The sequence below is a fragment of the Myotis daubentonii genome, chromosome 2 (genome assembly GCF_963259705.1).
Source record: "Myotis daubentonii chromosome 2, mMyoDau2.1, whole genome shotgun sequence".
In the NCBI taxonomy this organism is placed as follows: Eukaryota; Metazoa; Chordata; class Mammalia; order Chiroptera; family Vespertilionidae; genus Myotis; species Myotis daubentonii.
The window spans coordinates 21,843,261-21,870,630 of NC_081841.1; the positions used below are offsets into that span (position 1 = coordinate 21,843,261).

The 27,370-nt window shown below is 49.7% G+C and overlaps 2 protein-coding genes across 4 annotated transcripts; both read right to left on the reverse strand.

Annotated features, from left to right (window-relative positions):
* LPAR5 (lysophosphatidic acid receptor 5) lies at positions 1 to 12,369 on the reverse strand. 3 transcript variants are annotated; one of them, XM_059682030.1, is made up of 2 exons: positions 12,059 to 12,369; positions 1 to 3,806 (listed from the first exon to the last, which is right to left on the reverse strand). In XM_059682030.1, the coding sequence occupies exon 2, from the start codon at positions 3,585 to 3,587 to the stop codon at positions 2,481 to 2,483; it is 1,107 nt and encodes a 368-aa protein (XP_059538013.1). In that variant the 5' UTR covers positions 3,588 to 3,806; positions 12,059 to 12,369; the 3' UTR covers positions 1 to 2,480. The 3 variants fall into 3 exon arrangements, with proteins under 3 accessions (XP_059538013.1, XP_059538015.1, XP_059538012.1); XM_059682032.1 differs by having other exon boundaries at positions 12,042 to 12,369; XM_059682029.1 differs by lacking the exon at positions 12,059 to 12,369 and adding an exon at positions 6,305 to 6,468.
* A 2,062-nt stretch (positions 12,370 to 14,431) lies between these two features.
* On the reverse strand, positions 14,432 to 26,184 carry ACRBP (acrosin binding protein). The gene is made up of 11 exons (XM_059682052.1): positions 23,725 to 26,184; positions 23,174 to 23,428; positions 22,655 to 22,879; positions 22,391 to 22,485; positions 21,800 to 21,917; positions 20,692 to 21,226; positions 19,467 to 19,599; positions 16,840 to 17,019; positions 16,553 to 16,720; positions 15,341 to 15,424; positions 14,432 to 14,769 (listed from the first exon to the last, which is right to left on the reverse strand). Exons 2-11 carry the CDS (start codon positions 23,214 to 23,216, stop codon positions 14,647 to 14,649), a joined length of 1,704 nt encoding a protein of 567 aa, XP_059538035.1. The 5' UTR covers positions 23,217 to 23,428; positions 23,725 to 26,184; the 3' UTR covers positions 14,432 to 14,646.
* Between the last annotated feature and the right edge of the window lie 1,186 nt (positions 26,185 to 27,370).

Here is a 27,370-nt window from a genome sequence, read left to right on the forward strand (position 1 = left end):
TTCAACATTCCACAAATATTTATTTGTTCTTTTGTTCTAAGCTCCATTCTAGATGCTGGGGATACATCAGAGAACCATCAAACAAAAATTCCTGCCCTCAGGGAGCTTACATTCTACCTGGGCAGGGAGAGGAGACAGACAATAAATTATAAAAATTATAATAAATAAATAAGTAAATTATATAGTATGTAGAAGATACTTGCTATGTTAGTTTTAATTACTTTGGAATTTATTCATGTATCTGCATATAAAAATAATCAAGAATTTTTTAAAAATTGTGTTCAGTTCTGTTTGTTAATCCCAGAGTTGGAAGGGCACGGGTCCTGAACCCTAAGCATGAGGCAAGATGGAGCAGGTGCTAACCTTCAGGCCTCTTTTAGAACAGCAGGCGGTGAGGGCCTGTGCGGGTCTCTAAGCTCCCGCCAGATGGTGGAAGGCCCAGACTTCGAAGCTATGACGGAGGAATCTGGGTCAGTTCTCTGGTTTGGCCACCAGGGGTCATTTTACACCTGTAAATCACCATCTGGACGGATCACATAGAGACACACAAAAGGCCCAGAGATACACACAGGAAAACCCTGACACTGGCAGGAGCGCGCGCACACACACACACACACACACACAGAAACATACAGCATCCAGAGACAGGCATAGAAAGGCATGCAAGACCTAGGCATGCAACAACTCCCTCGCTAATGCCAGGGTCTCAAGATGTCCTAGTGCCAACTCTGCAACCCCTACCAGCTCCCGACTCCGACTCGGTAAAAAGGGAAGAAAGCAGTAGGTGGCCCATAAACCAGTCTTCCATTTCCCTTGCCTCCCGCTTGCTAAGAACAGCCAGCCCGTCCCGTCCCTGTCCTCCCATCACACTCTAACTTCCCTGTAAACTTCTTTCCTGGCTGTGGCACAGTTCCTGTTCCCTCCAGGGAAGCCCCACCCCCTCCTCCTGAGAGTGTGTGTGTGACCAGTTCCACCCCCCTCCCCCCCTTAGGGCTGCAGCTCCAGCAAGCCCAAGGCCATGTTCCATTTGGTGTGCAGCTCCTACTGTCCCACCCCCACCCCCAACCCCAAGCCTTAAGGGCTACAATTACTAATTGATTTGTTGAGCATTGCTCTCTTCCACAGCAATAAAAAGCACTCTGTATAATGCCCTGGGAAGAAGTTACACAAGAACTTTAATACTTTAGTATAGGTATAGTTCTCAAAGTGTGATCTGGACACTGACTCTTTGAGAAGTCCATGAGGTCAAAGCTATTTTCATAATACTATTGTCATTTGTTTTTTTCACTTTCATTCCATCACAAGTATACAGTGGGGTTTTCCAGAGGCTTCATGAAAGATATCATTGCTCTCACAGCTAATGGAATGTGTGCCTATGTATTTCTGTTTTTTCAAATATGTTTTTTATTTATTTTAGAGAGGGAGAGGGAGAAAGAGAAACATCGATGTGTGAGAGAAACATGGATTTGTATTGGCTGCTTCCTGCACACCCCCCTACTGGGAATCCAGACCAAAATCCTGGGGATGTACCCTGACCAGGAATCGAACCGAGGACCTTTACGGTGCAGTGGCCAGATCTGTATGCTTTGAAAACTTAATTGAATTTCTAATATGGTAAGTAACAAAAGAACAAAGTATATGCAAAAGCTCTTTGGAATTCTCAATTTTTAAGGGTGTAAAGGGTCTGAGACCAAAAAATTTGAGAACTGCTACTTTAGTACAAAGAATTGTTCCCTTATTCTAGATGAAGCTATGGGGACGGGGGGGGGGGGCGGGTGTGTGTGTGGCAGGAGTAGACTTAAGATCTAGAATGGAGGAGGTCTTGAAAGGGGGTTGGAACATAGGATAAGAAAAGACCTAGAAAGGGGAACAGGGACCAAGATTTTGGAGAAAAGAAAACCTTCTAACTCAGTTTTGCCCTGCCCCCAACCACCCCATGATGGAGGTCAGGTCTAAATTATTACAAGTCTCGAAACAAGAAGGAAACCAGTTCTGTCTTACCCAATAAACTCTTGTATTGTGCCGCAATGCGGGGAGGGCAAGCCCAGGTGGGAATGAAATGTGGGTGGCATCTCTGGCCCTAAGACTGCTGTGGTCCGTCTACAACCAGGACATCCATTTTTCTGCTACATCTACTAGCGCTGGGCAGTGTTTCAAGTCCCCCGCGAGGGCATTTCACCCATTCCTCTGCCTCTGCCTTGGCAGGCTCACAGCACCACCCCTTCCTACAGACTGGGGACGGGGCCTTTTCTGTGCTCATCATCACCACGAACTTAAAGAGGACATTCCCACCAGCACCCTCCCTTCCCCGTGCCCCTTGCTCCCACACTTTGCTCCTTCTGCATTTATGAGTTGGAGCTGCCACCCAGAAATCCAAGTGTCGGATCCACCGCCCTCCTGTGCACACCCTGCAAGTTTTCCAGTGCGAGAGGCGCGAGGGGATGGAGGTGGGTGTAACCGGGCTAGGGCCCCATGTTCCTTTAGAGGACAGAATCCTCGGGGATGGGCGTCCGGGGATTGGAATGCCTGATCAGTCCTTGGCTGGAGGCAGCAGGCCCGCTGGCGGGAGTGGTCTCCTGGGGCAGTTGGGCGAGCGTCCCTCCATCCCCGTTGGTGGCCGAGGTCCTGGTCCCGAGAGGAGAGCCCAGGCCGCGCAGGGTGTTGCGGAAGCCCTCGGCGCTGAAGTAGTACACCAGCGGGTCGAGCACGCAGTTGGCTCCCGCCAGCAGCACCATCACCATCAGCACCCCGCGCACCTGGTCGCGGGCCGCGGGGCTCGCCGCCACCAGGTCGCCCCGCAGCAGCCCGTACACGGCCAGCGTGGTGTTGTAGGGCACGAAGCACAGCAGGAAGATGACCAGGTTGACCAACAGGAGGCGCACCGTCTTCCGCCGCCGCCGGCTCTGCGTGGCGTCGGGCCGCGCCAGGGTCCAGAAGACCCGGCCCGACGAGTAGACCACGGCCACCAGCGGCAGCAGGAAGCCCAGCGCCTCGGCCAGCAGCACGAGCGGCAGCAGCCGGCTCTTCCACAGCTTGTCGCCGAAGCTCTCGAAGCACAGGCGCACCTGTTTGCCGCGGTAGCTGCAGGACGAGGGCTTGTGCACGAGCATCGTGGGCACGGCGAACACCAGGATGAGCGCCCACACGCCCAGGCAGAGCAGCCGCGCCACGCGGGGCCGCCGCAGGTGGCGCAGCCGCAGCGGGTGCACCACGGCGGCGTAGCGGTCCACGTTGATGAGGGTCAGGAAGATGCAGCTGCCGTACATGTTCATCTGGAAGATGGCGCCCGCCGTCTGGCACAGGAGGTCCGGGAAGGGCCAGTGGTGCAGCGCGTAGTAGGGCAGGCGCACGGGCAGCGACAGGGTGAAGAGCAGGTCGCTGGCCGCCAAGTTGCACATGTACACGCTCACCACGGAGTGCACGCGCAGCGCGCGCAGGAAGACCCAGAGGGCCAGCGCGTTGAGCGGGAGCGCCGCGAGGAGCACCAGGCTGTAGACCACCATGTGCAGGCGGTGGGTGGCCCGGTAGTCAGGGCACGGGAGATCGGAGCTGTTGGTAGAAGTGTTTGCTGAGGAGTTGGCCAACATCTTGCCAAAGTGTGCCGAGGAGCGAGGAGCGAGCCTCGGGGCATCACGGGGCACACCAAGGTCCTGACAGGGCGGTCATCTCCAGAACAGGGCCTGCAGGCTGCATCGAGACAGTCCCAAAGCCAGCAGAGGTAGGCCTTGAGAACGTGGGCTATGGCTGCAGGGCAGATGGCTGCCAGGGGGTGGGTGCTTTTGGTCAGGGCTTCATCATCCCGAGACCTGGAATGGGAAGGCAAACCAGAAGTCATCCTTATGCAAGGCCAGGGTGGAGGACACAGATGTTTATCTAGCTAAACTGTCTGGCCTCTTGAATCTTTTCTCAGCCTCAAGCCTTTGCCCCACCTTCTGTCCTGCCAGAGTAGCTTTCTGCAGCAGGGCTCTATAGCAGTTCAGACCGCCTGGGTTTCTTTCTTTAAAAAAAAAAAAAAAAATATATATATATATATATATATATATATATATATATATATATATATATATATATATATATATATATATTTCAGAGAGGAAGGGAGAGGAAGAGAGAGATAGAAACATCAATGATGGGAAGGAATCATTGAATCATTGCTTGGCTGCCTCCTGCACGCCCCCCACTGGGGACCGAGCCCACAGCCCGAACCTGGGACCCTTGAGTCTAAAGACCGACGCTCCATCCACTGAGCCAAACCGGCTAGGGCAAGACTGCCTGGGTTTCAATCCTGTCTTTGCCAGTTCACCTAACTTCAGTTGTCAGAAAAATGACTTAATCTCTCTGAAGTTCATTTTCTTTACCTGGGGGTGAAGTGGGGGTCGAGGAGTGGGGGTCATGAGGTTTTTAGATTAAATAAGACAATGTATATAAAGTGCTTAGGCTTCCACAGACATGGTCGCAGCAGTGAACAAAAAGGCCTTGCCCCCAATTTACTTTCATTCCACTGGAGAGAAGCAGGTAATAAAGTGCAAGTAAACAGGTGTCACGTCAGGTGGTGACAAGTGCTGTGGAGCACCTCCCCCGGAACAGGTGTTCTCCTGGTTCCCTTTTATCTAAAGAATAAAGTTCAAGCTCCCAAGTACAGGTCAAAATTCCAGCCTCACTCCTCACACCCACTGTTGCTCCTGTGTGGGCTGGGCTTGCGCCCAGAGTGCCCTTGAGTTTACCCCTGAGTTGACCTCTCTACGTTTCTTCATCTGTAAAGTGGGGATAATAATATAACAGGGTCCTCCTGGGCTGATCACACCCCCGCACAGCCCTGCAGGCAGGGCAAGGCTCTGTGGGTTGAGCTTTCCCCTGGAGGATCTGACTAGGCAGTGGTCCCCAACCGGAGGTCCGCAGACCACTGGTGGTCCGTGAGGTCTGAAAGGTTGGCAACTGCTGGACTAGGGACATCCCCAGATGGGGTTCTGTGATAGGGGGAGATGGTTGTTTGTTAGTAAGAGACCCAAGGGGACCCTAAGCCCAGAGAGCAGGGCAGTGAGGTGAGAAAGTACCATGGGTACTGATGAGACTGCCGGAGAGAGGCAACAGCTGGCTGACAAAGGATAGAGTTAAGAGGTGGAGTAGCCAGATGACAGGACATGGTCTCACTATCCCACCTTCCTTAATGCCACGAGGCCACAGAAGCTACCCAGATGCCATCTATTTTGTGTGTTTGTGGTGAAATATACATAATATTTACCCTTGTAACCATCTTGAAGTGTACACTTTAGTGGCATTAAGTACATTCACAGTGTTGTGTAACCATCACCAGAACCTTTTCACCATCCCAAACAACAACTTTATACCCATTAAACAGTAACTGCCCATTCCACCACCACCCCTGCCCTCCAGCCACTGGTAACCTCTATTCTACTTTCTGTCTCTATGAATTTGCTCATTCCAGATACCTCGCATGGGTGGAGTCATATAATATCTGTTCCTTTGTGCCTGGCTTATTTCACTTAGCAAAAGTTTTCAAGGTCTATCCATGCTGTAGTATGTATCAAATTGCATTATTTGTTATGGCTGAATAATATATTCATATATATGTATATCACACTTTGTTTATTCATTCATCTGTCGATGGTTTCTTGGGTTTTTCTACCTGTGGGCTATTGTGAATAATGCTATGAATATGGGTATCCACATGCCATCTTAGGGAGCAAAGTTGTGCGGAGACCCTGAGCAATTATCCTAAGATACTGGACTTACTCCTTTCAAAAGGAACTGCTTGAATTCTTACATGAAACTAAATTGTAAACCTGACTGTAACAAGTTTTCTTGTGGGTTTTTGTTCATTTGTTCTCCCTCCAACCACTACTAACCGCAGTTTAAGACTCGTGAGAGGCATAGGACAGTTAAAGGGAATAAAGAAACACTTCCTAGGATTAAAAAAAGGCGGCAGAGTAAGTGGATGCTGCATGGACATGCTCCCAGGAACAAACTGGTATTACAACTAAAATACAGAAAAACTTCCCGAGTAATCAACGAAGAACTCACAGGAGAGAACCCTGATACCGGAGGACCAAAATTGGAGACCGCATAGAGACCGATTTACTTTGTATATTGTAAGTAAATAAATAAAATAAATAGTTTTTTTTTTTTTAAAGAAACACTTCCTCTCCAAAATACCAGTTTCAACAGGGAGAACAACACTAACTGGAGCTGAAAAGCAAATAAAACCAGGCTCTGTTCCTGACACATGCCCCGCCTCCCATGCTCCTTTGCTCCAGCTACACCAAACTAATCATTTTGCACGTACCTTATGTTTTCATGCTGTTTCCTCAACTTGGAATGAGCCTCCTCCCATTCTCCAACTGACAAACTCAGTCATCTCTTAGGACTCTGTGCGGCCTTTCCTGACTCCCTTCCTACAAGGCAGATGTGGTCCCTCGCTGGCACTTCCCCTCTGTGGTCCCTCACTGGCACTTCCCCTCGGTGCGCAGGTCTGTAGTAGCTGTTCCCGCCCCGTACTGTAATGAGCTGTTCTTTTATCTGCACCTCCCACTCGACTGTGAGCTCCTTGAGGGAAGGGCTATGGACTGTGACTTACTCATCTTTGTATTGCCAGCACCTACGTCACTGTCAATAAATGTTGAGTGAAATAGCTGTCATTTACTGATTGTTCACCAAATCCTGGGGTGTTTTATATGCACAATATTTAATCCTTCCAACAGCCCTTGGAGGTCGGTGTTTACCCTCATTTTTACAGGCAAGGAAACAGCTCAAGAGCTCCGTGAGGAGTGAAGTCAGGATTCAAACCCAGGACTTCCTGGCTCCAAAGTCCAAGCTGTTTGGTGCTACTTCCAATAAGAGTGGCTGGTTAGAGACGAGGATGGACGCTGCATAGAGCTCCCGGTCTTTTACAGATGCCGATATGAAATCTGTGCCCACAGAGATATGGTTTTACTTCCTCATTTGTCTAATTGAAATATATACTTTTAAGTAACCTGCTTTCTTCTTCTCCCACTTCAAACACTGGTAACGTGGGCTCATCAGTCTTTCACACACACAAATAAGCCCCTCCTTACAGTTTCCGCTCACCTACTTAAGCACTTAGCTTGCTGCCTTGAACTCATCAGGCTGTACTGTGTCTATTTGTTCCATTTCCCCAACTAGATGGTAAGATCCTGGGATGGGACCACATCTTTCACTGCTTTTCTTCCCGTTCGCTCACACCTCAGTCTCTCTACTTAGCAGGCCCCTGTCCCCTCCCCCATTGTTTAACTATTTTGTAATTGTTATAACATATATCAAATCAGTTAGCTAACCACAACTAACCACTTCTTCTTTTCTTTTCTTTTTTGTTTTTGCAAGTAACCACTTATTATCACATTTCTGGCTATCTTGTCCACGTGTATAACTCACTTAGTAAAAGACCATGCCCCTTAAAAGGCCTGTTTGGAAACAGGTTGCATTAAAATTTCAGTAACAGTTCACACTATAACTACTGTAACACTTTATCATTCTTAACCATTACTTGGACAATCAATACTAATTATTTCCCCCAAATTGCAAGTCTTTCCGTTGACACTGTTTAACAGACCAAAATGTATTACGTGAGCTGCTATTTAAAGGTAAAGTTAGGAACCCCTTAGCAAAACTGATGCTAATGCTCTTGCTCCAAAAGAAGGGTGTCCTTGGGTTTCTTTATAGTGGAACCTATTTGTCAAAAAGTCACCCCTTCCTGACAGGCTTACACAGAATGGCCCAAGCTGAGCATTGAAAGCTGCCAGGCCCCTGCCCTGCTCCCCACCCCATCTGCCCACTTCCCTGAGGCTCCCGTCAGTGGAGCTGAATGGGCACAGTGCCAGGCCAGATGACAAGATGGAAAACACTGCCAAAAAGGAGGCAAGTAGGAAATGGAAGGAGGGTTTTAGATGTGGGGGAGGGGCAGCCTGGCCCTCTCCCCATCCCTGCCTTGCAGCAGAGGTTGGGTTGTAGGGGAGATGTTGGAAGTAAAGAAACAGCAGCCAACCCAGAAAAGAATGGACACGGGGGTTGCATTTCACAGGGGAGGAGGGATAGGACACGGAAGCCTGTATAGGCTCAGCCACCTAAACACACATGGATGTGGTAACATAAGATTCCTAGTAACCTGTCCCTCAGTGTGGCTGCTCGCCCTGTAACTCACAAATGCATGGAGGCATGGACAGAGGGCCCCAGGAGGAAGGGCAGACACAGCCCCTGCCTCAGGGACCGTGTCCTTGCGCCAACAGACAGAGGCAGGCAGCTTCAGGAGCACATACCTACACGGATGTGCACAAACAGATCCCAGCACCAAGGCACTGAAGGGCAAATAAAGCACCAAACACACAGAGGCACCAGGTGCTGTGCCATCCACATCACCTGCCCACCACACACTCACACCAGAGCGTGTGGCCACTTTCCTCCTCCCTGTGTCCCTGTCCTTCAGCCTCCCCTGTGCACCTCCAGACCCAGGCTCCTTCCTCGTGTCCTTAGGGCTTCTGAGACCTGTCCCATTGTCCTCTGGGCTGGGCACTGCTCTTTGCTGAGATAAGCAGGAGGGACAGGGCTATTTTCTGCCACAGGCAGGAAGTAAGACTGAGAGAGTAAAAGTGGGCAGGAGGCTAGATCATGATCATTCCCTCTCCCTGCTACACAGAACCCGCCAGCAGTACCCATCCTTCTGGCATCTGACCAACAGCACAGACAAGAGCTGAAGACAAATACGTGACTTGGGACAATGATGGAGGCAGGGACGGGAAAGAAATACTTCCCCTTGGTCCAGCTTTCTTTTCTGCTACCCTCTCCAGGCACTTCTCTCCTTTTCCCTCCCACACATTCATCAAATGCCTTGCTCTCTCTTCACCTCCTCTTTTTAGTAATTAATTCACATCTTTCAGAAGTTTGAAAAGAAGGAATCTCAGATATCCTCGTCCTCCTTGCCCCAGGAGATCCGCTCTAGAATAACCCCAACCGCATTTTAGATTCTGAAGTCCCGGCCTGTCAGTGTGTCCCACCCGCTACACCAAGCATGTCAAACTCAAAGGCTAACACGGGCCAAATAAACAAGGTTTAAGTTTATGTGGGCCACGAAAAAACAAAAGCTTCAATTTTCATAGAAACTTAGGTTTATTTCGATAGAGACATGCTGAATACAAAGGGCTGAAATAAATGAGTAATTGTTAACATAAAATAATAGAACATTTTAATAAAAATTAATACTTTTTCTTGAACATTAACTTATCAGACACTGCATAATAGCGTAATGCAAATAAACCTATTCTTCTTGTTCTCCGAAAGCAAAATATTTCCTATTGCGCACACCAAACAAGTCAGTCCAAGACTAATGACGTGGCCATCGGCTGCTAAAATATTCCCTGATAGTATTAGTGGGGAGAAATGGTGCGCCTGCGTGTAAAGGTGCGAAAGGGAAATGAATGCAACATGATTATAGTACTCAGTCATTAGCGAACGTTGTAGTTTGTTATTAATAACTATGCATAATAGGATATAGTAAAAATTAAGTTACAAAATTTTTATTAAAACGTTTCTTACATACTGTTATATTGGCTGGGCCACAAAAATATTCGTTGCGGGCTGCATGCGGCCAGTAGGCTGCGAGTTTGACATGCTTGCGCTACACAGAGTGTGCGGTAACCTGCCTTTGTCAGCTCAGCCCACTTCCTCTGGTGCTGGGCTCAGGCAGCATTGGGAGGATGCACCCTGGCACGCAGCCGGCTTCATTATAAAGGCCTCTCCGTATCTGTATATTCAGACTCCCCACATGGATCCAAACTGCCGAGCCTCTGGGAGAAGCTTAACCCAGTCCAAAGGCTTCCTGAAAAGATCTGTCCCAGAGCTGCTTTAGGGACACGGATGAATCCTGCTCATCAGCTTGTCCTGGGTCTGAGGGCTCTGTGGTGTGGAGTAGTTCGAGGTTGCCAGGGTGAGTAGATGGCCTCATCCTAACTCAGGGACCACGTCCTCCCCAAGGACAGGCACCTCTCTGGCACAGACCCCAAGGGATTGTCCTGTCCCATCTCCATCCCCTCTCCTCCTCGGTCCAGGCCTGCTCTGCTTGCTCCAGCCAAAATGCCTGCCCCCACACGGAGCCTGTCTCCTGCTGCCTTCCCAACATCATCCCCAGTCATGTCTTCTCCTGTCCCAGGCATTCTGACCTCATCTCGCCCATTTCTTTCTGGGAAAAGGCAGAAAGTAAAGGCGGCCGACAGCTCAATAATGAGTTTCCCCAATGTGGGGTGTCACCTCCCCACCTGCACATCTCCCTCCCCGCTGCTTTCAAGAGCTGGAAAAACAGGAAGTAAAGTCCCAATCAAGAGAAATCACTCAGAGGAGCTGTCTCGGCCCTGTGCTCTGCGTGTCTGCATGCAGCTAACCTTGCTTGGCTCAGAGAGTCTCCTGCAGCCTTCCAGCCTTGTTGACCTCACCCAGAACTCCAGGCAGCACCATTGGCTTCTGCCCTCACCTTTCTACTGTCTCCTTCCTCTGGGCCTGTGTTGGGGTGTACACTGGGGGCAGCAGGGTGGGGAGAGCTGACAGCATCAGACACACGCAGGCAGAGCTGGGCTCTAGTGCTCTGAGTGGCCAGGAGGTGAGGCTTACAGGGGTAAGATTCCGTTTCCACCTCAATCCTTGCCTCCATCTCCCCTTAGGGCTACAATTTCAGCTCACCCTAAAAGGAGCTGGAGATGCAATCAGGTGGGAGGTCCCCTTCTCTCAGGGAGGCCCCCATAAACACAGGTAACAGGGAGGCAGCTGCCCTCATTGACGTGAGACAGGTATCATAAGGCCTTGCCCACCCTCAAATATTTCCCCCACCTGTGCTCAATATCTGAAATTTCATCTCCTTCATGTCGCCCGTGAGCCACATTCTAGCATCGCTACAGGGACATGAGAAATAATTTTGTCTAACCCTTTTATATAGATCAGTGGTTCTCAACCTTCCTAATGCTGCGACCCTTTAATACAGTTCCTCATGTTGTGGTGACCCCCAACCATAAAATTATTTTTATTGCTACTTCATAACTATAATTTTGCTACTGTTATGAATCATAATGTAAATATCTGATATGCAGGATGTATTTTCATTGTTACAAATTGAACATAATTAAAGCATAGTGATTAATTACAAAAACAATATGTAATTATATATGTGTTTTCTGATGGTCTTAGGTGACCCCTGTGAAAGGGTCGTTCTACCCCCAAAGGGGTTCCAACCCACAGGTTGAGAACCACTGATATAGATGAACGCATTGTGTTAAGGCCGTGTTTTCCAAAAACCCCATTATAATACCCCTTGGAGGCCTTTGCTGGGTAGGTCAGCTGGTTAGAGCATTGTCCTGATACACCAAGCTTACAGGTTCAATCTCCAGCCAGGATACATACAAGAATGCACCAATAAATGTGTAAGTAAGTGGAACAACAAATCAATGTGTTTTTTTCTCTCTCTCCCCCTTCCTCTCTCTAAAATCAATATAGATAGATAGATAGATAGATAGATAGATAGATAGATAGATAGAAATACTCCTTGGTTAATACCCCTTGGTTAGCTAGGAAGAATAACCATAAGAACACCTTTGTGCCGTGAACCCATTCATGGAGTTTAATCAGATAAGTTTATTGTCACCTAGGAGAGGGCCTGGCCCTGGGCGGTGAGTGGGTATTAGGGGTTAAGTACTAGCTGAGGATGGGAAAAGGTTGGAAATCAACCCCAGAGGACCCTCCTCATTGGTCTTGGGAAGCCTGGGCTCAGCATGACAGTGGGCCTAACGGGTGAAGGGGAGAACACAGCCTTCCAAGATGCCCCCGTGTGGGGCTTCGAGCCTCAGAGGGGGCACCCCAGGGTGTGTTCTGTGTGAGGTCTCTCTGCCTGAGGCAGCCCCTTTAGCTTTTTACTCTATTCAAAAGGTTTTCTGGGGCCTGTGGCCCACCCTCACCTCTGCCCCTACCCGCATCCCCCATTTCGAAAAGTGGGGTGCCGCCCCTAATGCCCCCATGAGGTTCAAGCCCACCTGTGACACCCCCGTACCTGCGCTCCGTCGAGCTCTGCCGCTGCCCCAAGCTGGCTTCCGCTGACTGCTCTGCACTGGGCTGGGCTGGAAGGACCTGCTCCTGGGGCGGGTGGGGACACACCCACCTGGGCAGATCTCAACAGATTCCAGCTCTGTGCACTCACCCAACCCCGCACTCGCACTCCACTCACGGGGAGAGGGAGGAGGAAGCAGTGCCTTCATCGGTCTTCACAGACTGGCCAGAGAAGAAACCCCAGCAGATAATGGCACTTAGTCTAGCCCCAACTCTGGGCCAACTAATGACTCCCCCCGCCCATCGCTCACAGACTCCCCACAGTTTCCGGGAAGCCTAACGGGCACACCCACCTCTGACTCGATGACTAATCACCAGCCTCTCGATTTTCTCTCCAGTTCCCTCTGGGTGTCTCTCTTTTGGATCCCCGCAGGTGGTTTTGCTCTTGCCACCTGTGGCTTTATCTCTCCCCTTGCCTCGGGCCCCTCTGCGTGCCAGGGCTGCTGCTGGGCCCACTCTCACTGCAGAGTGTGCACAGCCTCTCCACCACAGCAGATACCAGGCTGGGCTGTTCCTCCTGGCTTCTGTCTCTTTCCTAGGCTGGGGGTTGGGGGGCCGGAGGGCTGGGGAGAACTTAGACGACAGCCCCTCTTTTCTGTACCCTGGCCAAGACCCTTGTCTTCTGTATCAGCAGGGTTGGACATGTTGTCCATACTCAATACGCAAAAATAAGTTCAAGTTTTTGAGTGGTGAGTGAAAAAGGATATTGTGGTCAAGTGAGGTTGGAAAATGCTGGCTTAAACAGGTTTCTCTATTACAGGGCTTCTCAGAGCTTTGAACATGCCACTGAAAGATTGACCATCCTATCTAATAAGAGGGAATATGCTAATTGACCCTCATGCCATTGCAAAGATAGCAGCACCCACAGCCAATAAGGAGGTAATATGCTAATTGACTGCCATGCCCTCAAAGATGGCGGCGCCCACAGCCACAAGATGGCCGGCAGGGGAGGGCAGCTGTGGGCAAGCAGGCCAACAAGAGAGGGCAGTTAGGGGCGACCAGGCTAGCAGGGGAGGGCAGTTGGGGGGCGATCGGGCTGCAGGGGAGCAGTTAGGCATTGCTCAGGCTGGCAGGGAAGTGGTTAGGGACAATCAGGCGGGCAGGCAGGCGAGCAGTTGGGAGCCAATAGTCCTGGATTGAGAGAGGGATGTTCAACTAAACCGGCAGTCAGACATCTCCTGAGGGGTCCCAGATTGGAGAAGGTGCAGGCTGGGCTGAGGGACATGCACCCCCCTGCAAGAATTTCATGCACCGGGCCTCTAGTGTGTTAATTGAAGCTGGATGAAGCATAGAGGTGCATTATATTATTCCATTTGTGTGTATTTGTGTGTGAGAGAGAGAGAAACATCGATATGAGACACATATCTATGGGTTGCCTCCCACACGTGCCTGACTGGGGCTGGAGATTGAGTCTGCAACCCAGCTACATGTCCTGACTGGGAATCAAGCCCAAGGCCCTTCAGTACTCTGGCCAACGCTTCAATCACTGAACAACACTGGCTAGGGGCATAGTTTTTTGTTTGTTTGTTTGTTTGTTTTTAATGCTTTAATCACTATAAACCTATAGAAGAGACTGTACAGTTTCCCAAACATGTGTGTCCCCAGAACATACTCTGGGATATCCCAAGTTATTAAAGGCCAATGCTGAAGTCACATCTCAAAGTATGTTGTCTAGACACAACCACTTCAACATTGAGACCATTTGGCACGTTACTAGATGTCAAATCAAAGGTTTTCTGAGCTCCAGGCCCCAGATGTTTCCACCCTTAAAAAAATATTTTATGCCATAGCTGGTTTTGCTCAATGGATAGCGCATCGACCTGCGGACTGAAGGGTCCCAGGTTCAATTCCAGCCAAGGGCACATGCCTGGGTTGCAGGCTCGATCCCCAGTAAGGAGCGTGCAGGAGGCAGCCAATCAATGATTCTCTCTCATCATTGATGTTTCTTTCTCTCTCTCCCTCTCCCTTCTTCTCTAAAATCAATAAAATATATATTTAAAAAATATTTTATATTTCAGAGAGGAAGAGAGAGGGGGCAATAGGAACATCATTCAAAGATGAAGAGAGATGAAGACACATGCCCTCCTGGCCCACAGGATCCCTCAGCCCCAGCCATGCTCTTCTTTAATCCAACTCCCTGATTTTCAGGGCCTCTTCTCCCAGCAGATGGCTGCTTCGCTGAGCATCATTCCCATGAGATTATCTCTCCTATAGATGGGTCCATAAGCCCCTGGGCAAGGGGGGGGGGCGAGTTGATCCCCATGGGGCACTGTGGCAGTGCTGAGGATGGGATTATAACCAGAATGGGCCACATAGGTTGAAAATAAACACTTTATGCAAAGACATCCTTTAAGGCGGGTGGAGTTCCATCACTTTCAGGGACTCCTGCCCCGACCCAAGGAAAACGTGGGTAGGGACCAGGTAAGAGACACAAAAGGGGCAGCCTGGGCACAAACTGATGGCCAATGGAGTAAGAAAGCAATGGAGAATGTGGACAGTCTGGGTTGAGGTGGAGACAGGAAGAATCCCAGCTCATCCGGCTTGGCCTAGAGCCAAGGTGCTAAACTCCTGGCTCCATCGAAGCACAAGGTCCTCGCTTCTGGCGGGGGTCAAGATATTGTAACTCTCGTTCTTCAGGCATCTCATACGGGATATCTACACGGGGATCAAGTACACACACAATGTGAGTTATAGAGCAAGGAGCCAGCAGTGTGGAGGTGTCAGAAGTCCCACGAGAACCAGAGGCAGGCGGGCATGGGCACAGGGCAGTAGAGGGAAGGAAGCAACTCAGCTGTGGGTTTTTCCCGCTGCAAGAGATACCAAGGGGCCCCTCCCCCTTTCAGAAATCAGGAGGCTGAGGCTGGGGGAGGAAGTGACTTATCCCAGACTTCTTGGTGAGTAAGAGCAGAAGGCAAGACTGCAACCTCAACATCTAGTTCCCAACCCAGCGGAGGTTCTTCCTGTGGTGCCCTCAGGGCCTTCACCTCTCTGCAGCATTCCTGCAGACACCTCTGGCTGGGGCACCTTGCTTACTCCAAGGCTGGGGGCGTGGAGGAGAGCAAGTGCTCTGGTGGAGGCCTCTGCCCTGAGAGGCAAGTAGGAAACTGCTCTCCACATCCCAGCTGTGTGGAGCAGGGGAAAGGAGGTGGCCCAGAAAAGACACCCCACCAAGGTGACCGATTTAGAGGGGCTGATGGGAGGAGGCGGGGTGTGGTGACGAGCTCACCTTCTGATCCCGGTTTCTCATCAGACACTGTTGGCTTTTGAAGGCACAGTAGTTTGGGTACTGCACATAGTCTGTGTCACAAATCTAAGCCAGGAGCCAGGGATGGGGAGGCGGGGAGATATCAGAAGCCTTATGAGACATCAGCCCTCCAGAGAGTGCCCGCAGTGAAGGAACCAAGGGCAGGGGTGTGACCTTTCAGAACCAGACCTTCCACACTGGGGGTGTCCCTCTCTGAGGAAGAGGCCTTTGTCCCCTCTGCCTTTCCCATCCCACCCTCACTCATAGTTCAGTTAGTGGGAAGAAGCCAGGAGCCGGAGAGTGGGAAATGGCTTCCCCGCTGTTCAGTTGCTGATAAAACGGCTGAGGAATGGGGAGTGAGGAAGGGGCACTAAGGGTGCAGAACATTGGAAGGGGGCCAATGACTGAACCAGCCTCAGGGAGCCTTCTAGTGATGGGCAAGTGAGGGAGAGGGTAGAACAATCTCATGTGGGACCGCGGCTGAATCACTTTCCTCTGTGGACCTCGCCTCCCCACCTATAAACCCAGGGGTGCAGCAGAGATGATCTCTGAGGCCTCTTCCAGATCTAGCAGCCCAGGGAGAAGGTCTGGGCAGGGCCCCTCAGCTCAGTGACCAGCCCTTTCTTAAGCTGCCCCTACTTTTCATTGTCTTGATTTCCCCTGTGAAACCACAGAAAGGAGGGGCCTGGCTCTCAGGTACAACAGGTAGTTCCACAGAGCAGGTAACTCTGGGGAGAGGGGGAACAATAATGCCACTGGGCAGGAAAAGCACTGCAAGAGTTAGGGAAGGAGGCTGTCAGGGAAGGACTGGATCAGGGGAGGGGTGGCCCTTCACCCATCACCTAGCCATTTGTTGTAGGGATGAGTATAACTTTGGCCTAGAGTGGGAAGTAACCTGACCAAAGCCCCTTGGCAGGTAACTGGCAGAGCTGGGACCAGAAGCTCTGTCTCCTGCCTCAGGGTCCTGTGCTCGCTCTCCCACCCCTCCCCAATCCTACCTTCTTTGCCAAACACAATCCTGCTCTATTGTGTGTGTGTGTGGTCTACTAAAAAGAGGCAGCTGGTTTAATGAGGACTGGTTCTCAGAAGCCAGGGGCCCAAGTCCCCTTCCACATCCTAGGACTGCCTGGAGCAAATAACCAGCAGGAATTGGGGTGAGTGAGGCGGGGTTCAGCTTTGGGGAAAGGCTCTGACCTTAGTGGGGAAATCCCCATCCTGGAAGCTAAGGAACTCAGCCTGGAGCCAGCCAGCTACTCTAGTATCTTCACAGCCCTTCGTGGCTAGCAGGGCACACCAGAAATCCATGCGGAGCCCGCCATAAATATCCAGCCCGTAATAGCGGCTCGATTTTACATTCCCCATCTGTAGCAGAGGGGACAGGGGAGAGGTGTGAACCCCTGCGCCCCCTGCAGGTCTCCCTTCCGGATAGAGGTCCAGAGCCTGAGGCCTCCCCCACTGAGGCTGCCCAGCTGGCTAGGTACCTGGATGCCGATGGCCATGCTCTGGGATGAGAGAAAGGGGCTCATGAAGGGTGTTTTGTGGGAACCGTCACACTGCTGCCGCTGCAGGTTGGCCTCCGAGTGGCACTGCTCCAGCTTCAGGGAGCAGAAGGCACAGAGGGGACAGATAGCTAGGTGGTGCCGCCCAAGGCTGTCACAGACCTAAGGCAGGGATGTAGTTAAGAGGCTGAGGCCGAGACCTCAGCCCTCCAGAGCAGTTCCCACAATGTCTTTGCAGCCAGGTTCTTCCAAAAGCTTTTCTCCCTGCCCCCCTCCCCAAGGGTTCCTCAAGGACCTCGCCTCAGCACTCTATTTCTTCACTGGATGATTTCTCTACTCCCAGGTAATCTTCATCTCTCTGCTAGTGACACCCAGCTCTTCATCATCCATTCTGATCTCTTTCCCAAGCTCCACATCCTCACTTGCCAGGTGCCTGACAGCTGCCCACCCTCGGGTGACCTACAACCGCCTCTCACCTAGACTATCTGAATACATCTCCTAACTTTCCCCCTTTCTCTCTCTTTCCTAATGATAGTGCTAGTAGTTGACACAGGGCTAAGCACCGTGGATGTAAGTGCTATCATCTCATTTAGTCCTCTCAGGAGCCCTGCACATTAGCCCTCATCATATCTCCATTTGACTGATAAGGAAACAAGCTCAGTGAGGCTAACTTGCTCAAAAGCATATGCCTTATAAATGGTAGAGTTGAGACATAGATCTAGTCCTTCTAACTTCAAAACCTATACTCTACTTAGGTTTAAACCTCCAAGTTCCTGGAAGACATTCTTTAGAGTGGAGCTCCCCATCTCCTAGCTAGGTGCTTTGCCCTGAGTCCCTCGGTCTCCTCAGGAAATCTGCAGTCAATCCCAGCCTCCTCCTTCTCCACCCATGGGTCCAGCACACCACAGGTGCAAAAAATCTCCTTGTTCACTCCGCACAACAGCTCATAAGGGAGGCATAGTCATGTCTCTCACCAAAAATGGTTAGTTACTAAGTTCCTTTTTCCTACCCAATTAAATACAAATGCTCCATACTGCCACCTGGGATTTTTCACATTGTGACCCTTACTATTTCTCTGACTCTATCCCTTACTGCTTTGCTCCAGGCAAAATGGGCTCCTTACTGTTCCCTTACCCAAGCCCTAACATCCAGTGGGCTCTCCATGACTCCTGAACTTCCTACACTTAAAAACCGCTCTCCAGCACCTACCATACTCCTTCTGTAATGCTGCCGAGTCCCCGGGGGCCCCAGGTACTTTAAGGGCAGGAGCAATATGTTCATTCTTGGTCTGTCCCTCATGAAATCTCTTTCTTGCCTCACAGATTTTGCACATGCTATTCCCTCTAGCAGGAAGCGTCTACCAAGTCCCTTCTTTGGCAGGTTAACTTCCTTTCTCTTCAGGTTTCAATGTAAACGTCAGTTCCTCTAAGAAGCATTTTCTGATCTTCCCAAACACAGACAGTTGTCCCCTTCCGCTCTCTCTACACTTTGTATTTATCCATCACAGCGTTTCTCCTGTCACACTGTTCTGCCTGTTTCCTCATCTGCCTCTCCCACTAGGACTTCAAGAGCCCCCACGGTAATTAGATCTATTGTGCTCATCGTTAATATCTCAAATACCTGTTCAGAGTTGGTGACCAATCAATATTTGTTGAACTAATGGATGAATAAATGGCATACCAACTCCCAACAGATGTTTGCTAGCTTGTGTTATTTAAAAACCTAAAGGAGCCCTAACCAGTTTGGCTCAGTGGATAGAGAGTCAGCCTTCGGACTCAAGGGTCCCAGGTTCGATTCCAGTCAGGGGCATGTGCCTTGGTTGCAGGCACACACCCAGTGGGGAGTGTGCAGGAGGCAGCTGATCGATGTTTCTCTCTCATCGATGTTTCTAACTCTCTGTCCCTCTCTCTTCCTCTCTGTAAAAAATCAATAAAATATATTTAAAAAAAATAAAAACCTAAATGATATTTTCCTGGGAATAGGACTTGCTGGGTGGTGAGGACACATCGAGACGAATTTCTCTACAGATCCCTGGAATGGGTTCTATGCCCGCCTTGGAAAGGAGAGCTGCATCTAAGGTAAAGCCAAGTTTTGAAGATGGTGAACTAGATCAGGAGATGACTCAAGCCTAACAACTCAGAGAGCTGAAGAATGAATTCTGGCTCTAGCAGGTTTGGCTCAGTGGACAGAGCGTTGGCCTGCAGACTGAAGGGTCCCTGGTTCGATTCTGGTCAAGGGCACATTCCTGGGTTGTGGGCTCGGTCCCCAGTAGGGGGCCTGCAGGAGGCAGCTGATCAATGATTCTCTCATCATTGATGTTTCAATCTCTCTCTCCCTCTCCCTTCTTCTCTGAAATCAATAAAAATATATTTTAAAAAAAGAATGAATTCTGAATTGGAATGCATTCCAGACTAGTCTTGAGCCTTCCTCCTTTAAGGTGAGCTGGAGATGGCCTTCCAAAGAAGGGATTCCCACTTGAAGAGGACCTCTCCAGTGATGCCTCATGCTGTCTGTATCCCTGCCCATCCCCCCACTCCCAAGGCCTAATAGTGCCAGGCCCAGAGGATGCCCAGTGAGCAAGTATCCATTAAACAGCATGCTGGGCCTACCGACTTCCCGAAACCAAGGATCTCATCCTCCAAGTGCCGCCAGGCCTTGGCTGTGGGGGTCATGATGCAGGTGTTCTCCACAATGGAATAGCACATCACCAGTAAGGCCTCCTCATGGGGCAGCTGCAAGAGGCTGCAAGGAGACAGACCTGGTTGGTGGGGAAGAAAGCTACATCCATTCTCTTTCCTTTCCCTCAGACTCTGTTCTTGGTCACACACATTCAGCATGCTGGATGGGGTCTTAGAGGCCTCTGGACCAACTGCCTCCTTTTAAAAATGAGGAACTGAGGTCCAGAAAGGGGAAGTAACTTCCTCAAAATTGCAGTGTTTATCAAGGCCATAAACAAGACCGGAACTCAAGCCTGGTAGCTCCAGGTTTAAGGAAACAGGCATCTAAGGCAGGACTTAAACCAATGATGGCCACAGAACAGGTGAGGCATGCAGTTACTAGGTGCGCCTGAAGCCCAAGCAGGTCTGATTAGGTCTGGAGGTCAAAGTTGGAAAGTGGGCTTCTCATTCCCAAAGAAGGCAGCCGGAAAGGCAGCAGGAAAGGCAGCAGGAAAGGTAGGAGGAAAGGTAGGAGGAAAGGCAACAGGAAAGGCAGCAGGAAAGGCAGCAGGAAAGGCAGCAGGAAAGGTAGGAGAAAAGGCAGCAGGAAAGGCAGCAGGAAAGGCAGGAGAAAAGGCAGCAGGAAAGGCAGCAGGAAAGGCAGGAGGAAAGGCAGCAGGAAAGGTAGGAGGAAAGGCAGCAGGAAAGGCAGCAGGAAAGGCAGGAGGAAAGGTAGGAGGAAAGGCAGGAGGAAAGGTAGGAGGAAAGGTAGGAGGAAAGGCAGTAGGAAAGGTAGGAGGAAAGGTAGGAGGAAAGACAGCAGGAAAGGCAGCAGGAAAGGCAGTAGGAAAGGTAGCAGGAAAGGCAGCAGGAAAGGTAGGAGGAAAGGTAGGAGGAAAGGTAGGAGGAAAGGCAGCAGGAAAGGCAGGAGGAAAGGTAGGAGGAAAGGCAGCAGGAAAGGCATGAGGAAAGGTAGGAGGAAAGGTAGGAGGAAAGGCAGCAGGAAAGGCAGGAGGAAAAGTAGGAGGAAAGGCAGCAGGAAAGGCAGGAGGAAAGGCAGCAGGAAAGGTAGGAGGAAAGGCAGCAGGAAAGGCAGCAGGAAAGGTAGGAGGAAAGGCATCAGGAAAGGCTGCAGGAAAGGCAGCAGGAAAGGTAGAGGAGTCAGAATTTCCTGTACCTGCCAGAGTTTTGGCTTCTCCAAGCAGAGTCTTCAGCAAACACCTCACTCATTTCATCCATTTCCTGGGCAGGTTGACTGAGCTCCTGGATCTTCTCCGTCATCAAAGGCGTAGACTTCACTTCCCGCACCCGGGCAGCGAAGGACAAAGGGTTGGAAGATAAACTAGCCTGGTGCTTGGGCTCTGAGTCTGTCTGCAGCCCATACATGGTATGCAGTCTCTCCCTTGTTCCCTGTCCTTCCTCCTGCTTCCCCTTCCCCTCCTCTTCCTCCTCCTCCTCCTCCTCTTCCTCCTCCTCCTCTTCCTCCTCCTCCTCTTCCTCCTCCTCCTCCTCCTCCTCCTCTGGTTTCTCCTGCTCCTGCTCTCCCTCCTGTTTATGTTTTTGTCCTTGCTCCTGTTGTTGCTCCTGCCTTTGACCCTGCTTGTGGCCTGACACCCGCTCTGGGCCTCCCAGGGACATGGAGGCTTGCAGCAGCTCCTCCACATTGTTCTTGAGCAGTTCGGGCCAGGGCTGGAAGGCCTGCCGTTCTGTGGCTGCAGCAGGGTTTGGGAGGGACCAAGAAAGAGAAGGAAAGGAACAGTCAGCTTTCTGGCCTCTGAATGTTTTTGTTCAGCGAGACACACACATAAACACCAAGGCAGAAGAAAGCAGCCTCAATCCAAATTATTCACACGGTCAGGTATAGATGACACAGAAAAGAATACAAATATCAAAATAACATTACCATGGCGATTGTGGCGTTGGTGGTATGCCACCTTTCCACCTCCCTACCAGTGCCCCTCGTAACTGCCACCTCAAATTCCACCTGTTGTTTCTCTCACTTAGGAACTAGCACATATTCTGAATAGTTGGCAGCTAATCCTTTCTAGACTGAAGATGTTAGCTTACAAAAGTCCTGGGGATGTTTTGGGGAGCTAGGAAAAATGGAGTCGGGGCAGCTTTGGAAGTAATGCCAGAAGATATTCTGGGACAGGACAGCTCTAACTTGTATTCCTAAAAAGCAGATTCCCCATTATGTAAAGAGATGCCTGTGTCCATCACCCACCCTTGCTCAACATTCTTTCCGTATCCCTACCACCGAGTCTCCTTGGTTGGGAGGGTCTCACCTGTGTTGTGGGATGGCATGGGGGAGGTCATGGTGGAGGGCTGTGCTTCAGTAGAAGAGTCTGTCTCCTGGTCAGCGTTAGGTGAGAGAATGGGGACTGGCTGGGAGCATCGGACCCTCTGCAAGAAGAGAAGGGATGTGGGAAAGCCTTTCCCAAAGGGATGCCTCACCCCAGCTTCCTCCTCAGTCCCTCTCCCAGCTGCTTCCCTCACAGCTCCTGGGCAGAGACGAAGGCACAGGGTCCCTGGTGGAACCCTCTAGACCTGAGGAAGGGTTTCCCTGCAAGATAAAACTCCATGTCTTAGACACAACCCTGCCTTTGGTCTTTAATGTTTGATTTGAGTGACTCACTGACTGTTAGAAGAAATGGAAGGGCTTATCTTTTTGCCTCTCCCCTCCTTTTCTTACAGTTAACAGGAGTGTTCTGACCGTCTGAATGGCCAAAGGGAGTCTGCATTCATACATAATCTGGGTAAATGATTGGCCAAGTGGCAGGGAAGAAAGCCCTAGGGATGGCCCTCCTCAGCTCCTTACTGCCACTGCCCCTCCCTTTGTCCTGCGCCACCAGGTCCATCTTTGTCCTGGGACTCACCTTGGCGTAGTAGACATGGTTGGAGCAACGGTACTGAGTGAACTGGCAGAAGGACTCGAACCAGGAGGCATAAGGGAGGTCGGAGCACACAGCACCTGGGCAGGGGCAGGGGTGCAGACGGTGAACACACAAGGGGGACCTCCCTCCTGAGGGCGGTGGGCGCCTTGGGTCTGGAGAGTGGAGACTACTGGCCCAGGGCCAGAGGCCGGCCAGACCCGCCCGTCTCCAGCGAGCACAGATCTGCCCCAGGAGGCGGGCCCTCACCGTCGGGCACCAAGCCGTGGTTCTCATACTGGTCCAGCCGGACAAGGGTGGGGTTCCAGCAGCCGTGGGTGGCTCTCAGACGGCAGGTAGTCTCTGCCTTCCAGGTGGGGGTCAGCAGTGCGAAGAAGCGCTCATATTCGGCGGGAGAGAGGGGGCTCCCGGGCGTGGAGGTCGGAACTGAATCCTCGCCGCCGCCGCCGGGGGCAGCTGAAGGCAAGAGCAGCACTGCGGGCGGGGAACAGGCGGGTGGGCGGACGGACCCAACTCCAGAACCCGCTCCGGGCCCGGGATGGACCCACGCTGGCCAGCGGAGCCCCGTGTGGATTAGCATCGGGGTGTCTGGTCGGTGGGGATGCCAGGGACAGAGGCAAAGGAGAGCCCTGGGGAGACGGGAGGAGATGGGGCAGAAGCGAGGGGCGTGGGAAACGTTTCCGAATCAGTGAAGGAGGATCCCCGGGAGGCGGACCCGGCCGGGGGGGGGGGGGGGGGGGCGGGGAGGCGGGAGCGGGAACCTCTCACCCTTCAGGAGCGAGAGGAGGAAGCCAGCACCGAGCTTCCTCATGGCCCAGACGGTCCGCCCGCGTTCCCCGGACCAAAGCGGCCTCTAACGGGCCAAGCCAGAGAGCGCAGCGGCTGCGGCCAGCAGAGGGGAGCAGGGGGGCTGCTCTGACGTCACAGAGGCCCGGGGGCGGGGCCTCCGAAACTGACGTGGGAGTCCTCGTGGGTCCATTCCAGTTCGGGAGGATAATGATTAAGGTACCACTGACGCTGTATCTTTTTTTTTTTTTTTTAAGCACAAAAACCAAACATTTATTAGGCATCTACTCATTATAGGTGCTAGGCACTTTTTTTTAGGTGCCTGAGATACATCAGTGATAAAATGGTCCCTGTCCACAGGAGTGAATATAAATGTCTCCAGGAACAGCACTGAAGGAGATTATTCCCCTTTATGCGCCTGTAGGTTTTATTTTCAGTTATTACAGTGCGTACCTCCAACACAGATTGCAATTGTTTACATGTCTGGGTTCCCTTCCTGGACTGCGGGCTTTGGGATGGCAGGGGTGTCATACCTTATTCTTCTGACACATGGCCGGCATTCAGTAAATGGCAGTAAATTAACCAAGGAAACTGGACTGCCCAACAGGCTGTCGACGTCAAATGTCTGAGGGAGATTGTGCTTATCTTGGTCTCAGAGGAAAATCGGTGTTTTTTTTTCCCAAATATCTTTTTAAAAAAATTTAATGAATTTATTGGGGTGACATTGGTTAATAAAATTAGATAGGTCCCAAGTATACAATTCTATAATATATCACCTGTATATTGTATTGTGTGTTCACTACCCCAAGTTAAGTCTCTTTTGTCACCATTTACCCACCCTTTACCTTCTGCGCCCCTTTTCCCTCTTGTATCACCATACTGTTGTCTGCTTTTCCCCCCTTAATCCCCTTGCCTGCCTTTTTCACTCAGCCCCCAACCCGCTTCCTTCTGACAGCTGTCAGTCTGAACTCTGTATCTATAAGTCTGTTTCAATTTTTTTGTTTATTAGATTCTACATATAAGTGAGATTATATGGTATTTGTCTTTCTCTGACTGGCTTATTTCACTTAGCATAATACTCTCCAGGCCCATCCATGCTATCGAAAAAGGTAAGATTTCCTTTCTTTTTTTTTGTTAATCTTTACCAGAGGGTATTTTTTCCATTGCTTTTCAGAGAGAGTGAAAGGAGGGGGGAAGGGAAAGGGAGGGAGGGAGGAAAATATTGATGTGAGATACATCAATTGGTTGCCTCCCAAATGTGTAGAGACCAGGGGAGTGGGGAGTGAACTAGCAACCCAGGTACATGCCCTTGACCAAGAATTGAACCCAAGACCCTTGTGCGTGACCGATGCTCTAACCACTGAACACACCAGCCAGGGAAAGATTTCCTTCTTTTTTTTACAGCCGAGTAGTATTCCATTGTGTAAATGTGCCACAGCTATTTTTCCACTCATCCATGGATGGTCACTTGGGTTGCTTCCGAATCTTAGCTATTGTAAATATTGCTGCAATGAACACAGGGTGCATATATTCTTTTGAATTAGTGTTTCAGGTTCCTTCAGATATGTTCTCAGAAGTGGAATCACTGGGTCATAAGACAGTTCCATTTTATTTTTTGAGGAAACTCCCTACTGTATCTACAGTGGCAGCACCAATTGGCATTCCCACCAACACTGCACAAGGGTTCCATTTTCTCCACATCCTTGCCAACACTTCTTTGTTGATTTATTTTATTTTATATTTTATTGATTTTTTTACAGAGAGGAAGGGGGGGAGATAGTTAGAAATGTCGATGAGAGAGAAAAATCAATCAGCTGCCTCCTGCCCACCTACTGGGATGTGCCCACAACCAAGGTACATGCCCTTGACCAGAATTGAACCTGGGACCCTTCAGTCTGCAGGCCGACACTCTATCCATTGAGCCAAACCGGTTAGGGTGTTTGTTGATTTATTAATGACAGCCATTTGACAGGTGTGGGGTGTTACCTCCACTGTTTTTTATTTGTGTTTCTTGATGATTAGTGACATTGGACATCTTTTCATATGTCCATTGGCCATCTTATACCCCCTTATTGGTGAATATGTTCTCCATTCAGTGGGTTGTCTTTTTATTTTGTTGATGGCTTCCTTTGCTGTGCAAAACCTTTTTAGTTTGATGTGGTCCCATTTGTTTTTTTCTTTTGTTTCCTTTGCCCAAGGAGATACATCAGAAACAATATTGCTATGTGAAATGTCTGAAATTTTACTGTATCCCCTAGTTGGGACTGAGCCCACAACCTGGGCATGTACCCTGAGCTGGAATTGAACCAGTGACCACCTGGTATATGGGACCACACTCAACGGAGCCACACTGGCCAGGCTCAACTGTTACTATTTCATTTTTTTTTTTTTTTGCTTTTAGAGGAAGGGAGAGGGAGAGATAGAAACATCAATGATGAGAGAGAATTATTGATTGGCTGCCTCCTGCACATCCCCTACTGGGGATTGAGCCTGCAATCCAGGTATGTGCCCTTGACCGGAATCAAACCTAGGACCCTTCAGTCCACAGGCTGACGCTCTATCCACTGAGCCAAACTGGCTAGGGCACTGTTACTATTTTTTAAAGTGACATGCTGTTTTGATTACTATGGCTTTGTAGTATACTTTGATATCAGGTAGTGTGATTCCTCCAACTTTGTTCTTCTTTCTCAAGATTGCTGTTGCTATTTGGGTTCTTTTGTGGTTTCCTATTAAGTTTGTTTTAGTTCTGAAATATACACCATTGGTATCTTTTTTTTTTTTTAATATATTTTATTGATGTTTTACAGAGAGGAAGGGAGAGCCATAGAGAGTTAGAAACATCGATGAGAGAGAAACATCGACCAGCCGCCTCCTGCACACCCCCCACTGGGGATGTGCCCGCAGCCAAGGTACATGCCCTTGACTGGAATCGAACCTGGGACCCTTCAGTCCGCAGGCCAACGCTCTATCCACTGAGCCAAACCAGTCAGGGCGTACACCATTGGTATCTTAATAGAAATTGTGTTGACCTATAGATTGCTTTGGGTAGCCTAGATGTTTTAGTGATGTTCTAGTCATGAACATGGTATATGCTTCCACTTATCTTTATCTTCTTCAATTTTCCAAGTATAGGTCTTTTACATCCTTGGTTAAGTTTATTCCTAGGTATTTCGGTGTTATTTTTTAATGTAATTATTAATGGGATTATTTTCTTACTGATAGTTCATTATTGGGGTATAAAAATGCAACCAATTTCTGGATAGTTATTTTGTATTCTGCTACTTTACTGAATTCATTTATCAGTTCTAGTAGTGTTTTGATGGAATCTTTATGGTTCTCTATACACAGTATCATGTCATCTGTAAATAATAAGTTTTACTTCTACCTTTCCAATTTGGATGCCTTTCCCCCCTTCTTTTGTGATTTTGTTCCCTCTCCCCTTTTAATCTTTATTGTTGAAAGTCTCACATAGGTCCTCCTTTTCTCCCCATTAACCTCTTCCAGCCGCTCCTGCCTTCTCTTGTCTGATCACTGTAGCCAGGACTTCCAATATTATGTTGAATGAGATTGGTGAAAGACAACATCCCTGTCTTGCTCCTGATCTTAGTTTTTGCCCATTGAGTATGATGTTGGCTCTGGGTTTGTCATATATGGCCTTATTATGTTGAGGTGTGTTTCCTCTATTCCTACTTTGTCAAGAGTTTATATCATAAATGGGTGCAGCCATTATGGAAAACAGTATGGAGTTTCCCCCCAAAATTAAATATGAAGCTGCCATTTGACCCAATGATCCCACTTCTAGGAATATATCCTAAGGGACCCGAAACACTAATCAGAAAGAATGTATGCACCTCTATGTTCATAGCAGTGCAATTTACAATAGCTAAGATCTGGAAACAGCCCAAGTGCCCATCAGTAGGTGAGTGGATAAAAAAACTGTGGTACATTTACAAAATGGAATACTATGCAGCAGTAAAAAAGGAGCACTTACCCTTTGAGACAGCATGGAGAGACCTGGAGAGTATTATGTTAAGCAAAGTAAGCCAGTCAGAGAAAGACAAGTATCACATGATCTCACTTACATGTGGAATCTAATGAACAAAATAGATCCAGAGACATAGAAGCAGGGAACAGACTGGAATCTCAGAGAGAAGGTGGGTGGGAAGAGATCAACCAAAG

Coding starts and splice junctions, on each gene's coding strand:
- LPAR5 (XM_059682030.1), bottom strand. CDS start 3,587: ATGTTGGCCAACTCCTCAGCAAACACTTCTACCAACAGCTCCGATCTC.
- ACRBP (XM_059682052.1), bottom strand. CDS start 23,216: ATGAGGAAGCTCGGTGCTGGCTTCCTCCTCTCGCTCCTGAAGG. Junction 22,880..23,173: donor CCTCCTCTCGCTCCTGAAGG/GTGAGAGGTTCC, acceptor CCCCGCCCGCAG/TGCTGCTCTTGCCTTCAGCT. Junction 14,770..15,340: donor TGAGAAACCGGGATCAGAAG/GTGAGCTCGTCA, acceptor ATCCCCGTGTAG/ATATCCCGTATGAGATGCCT.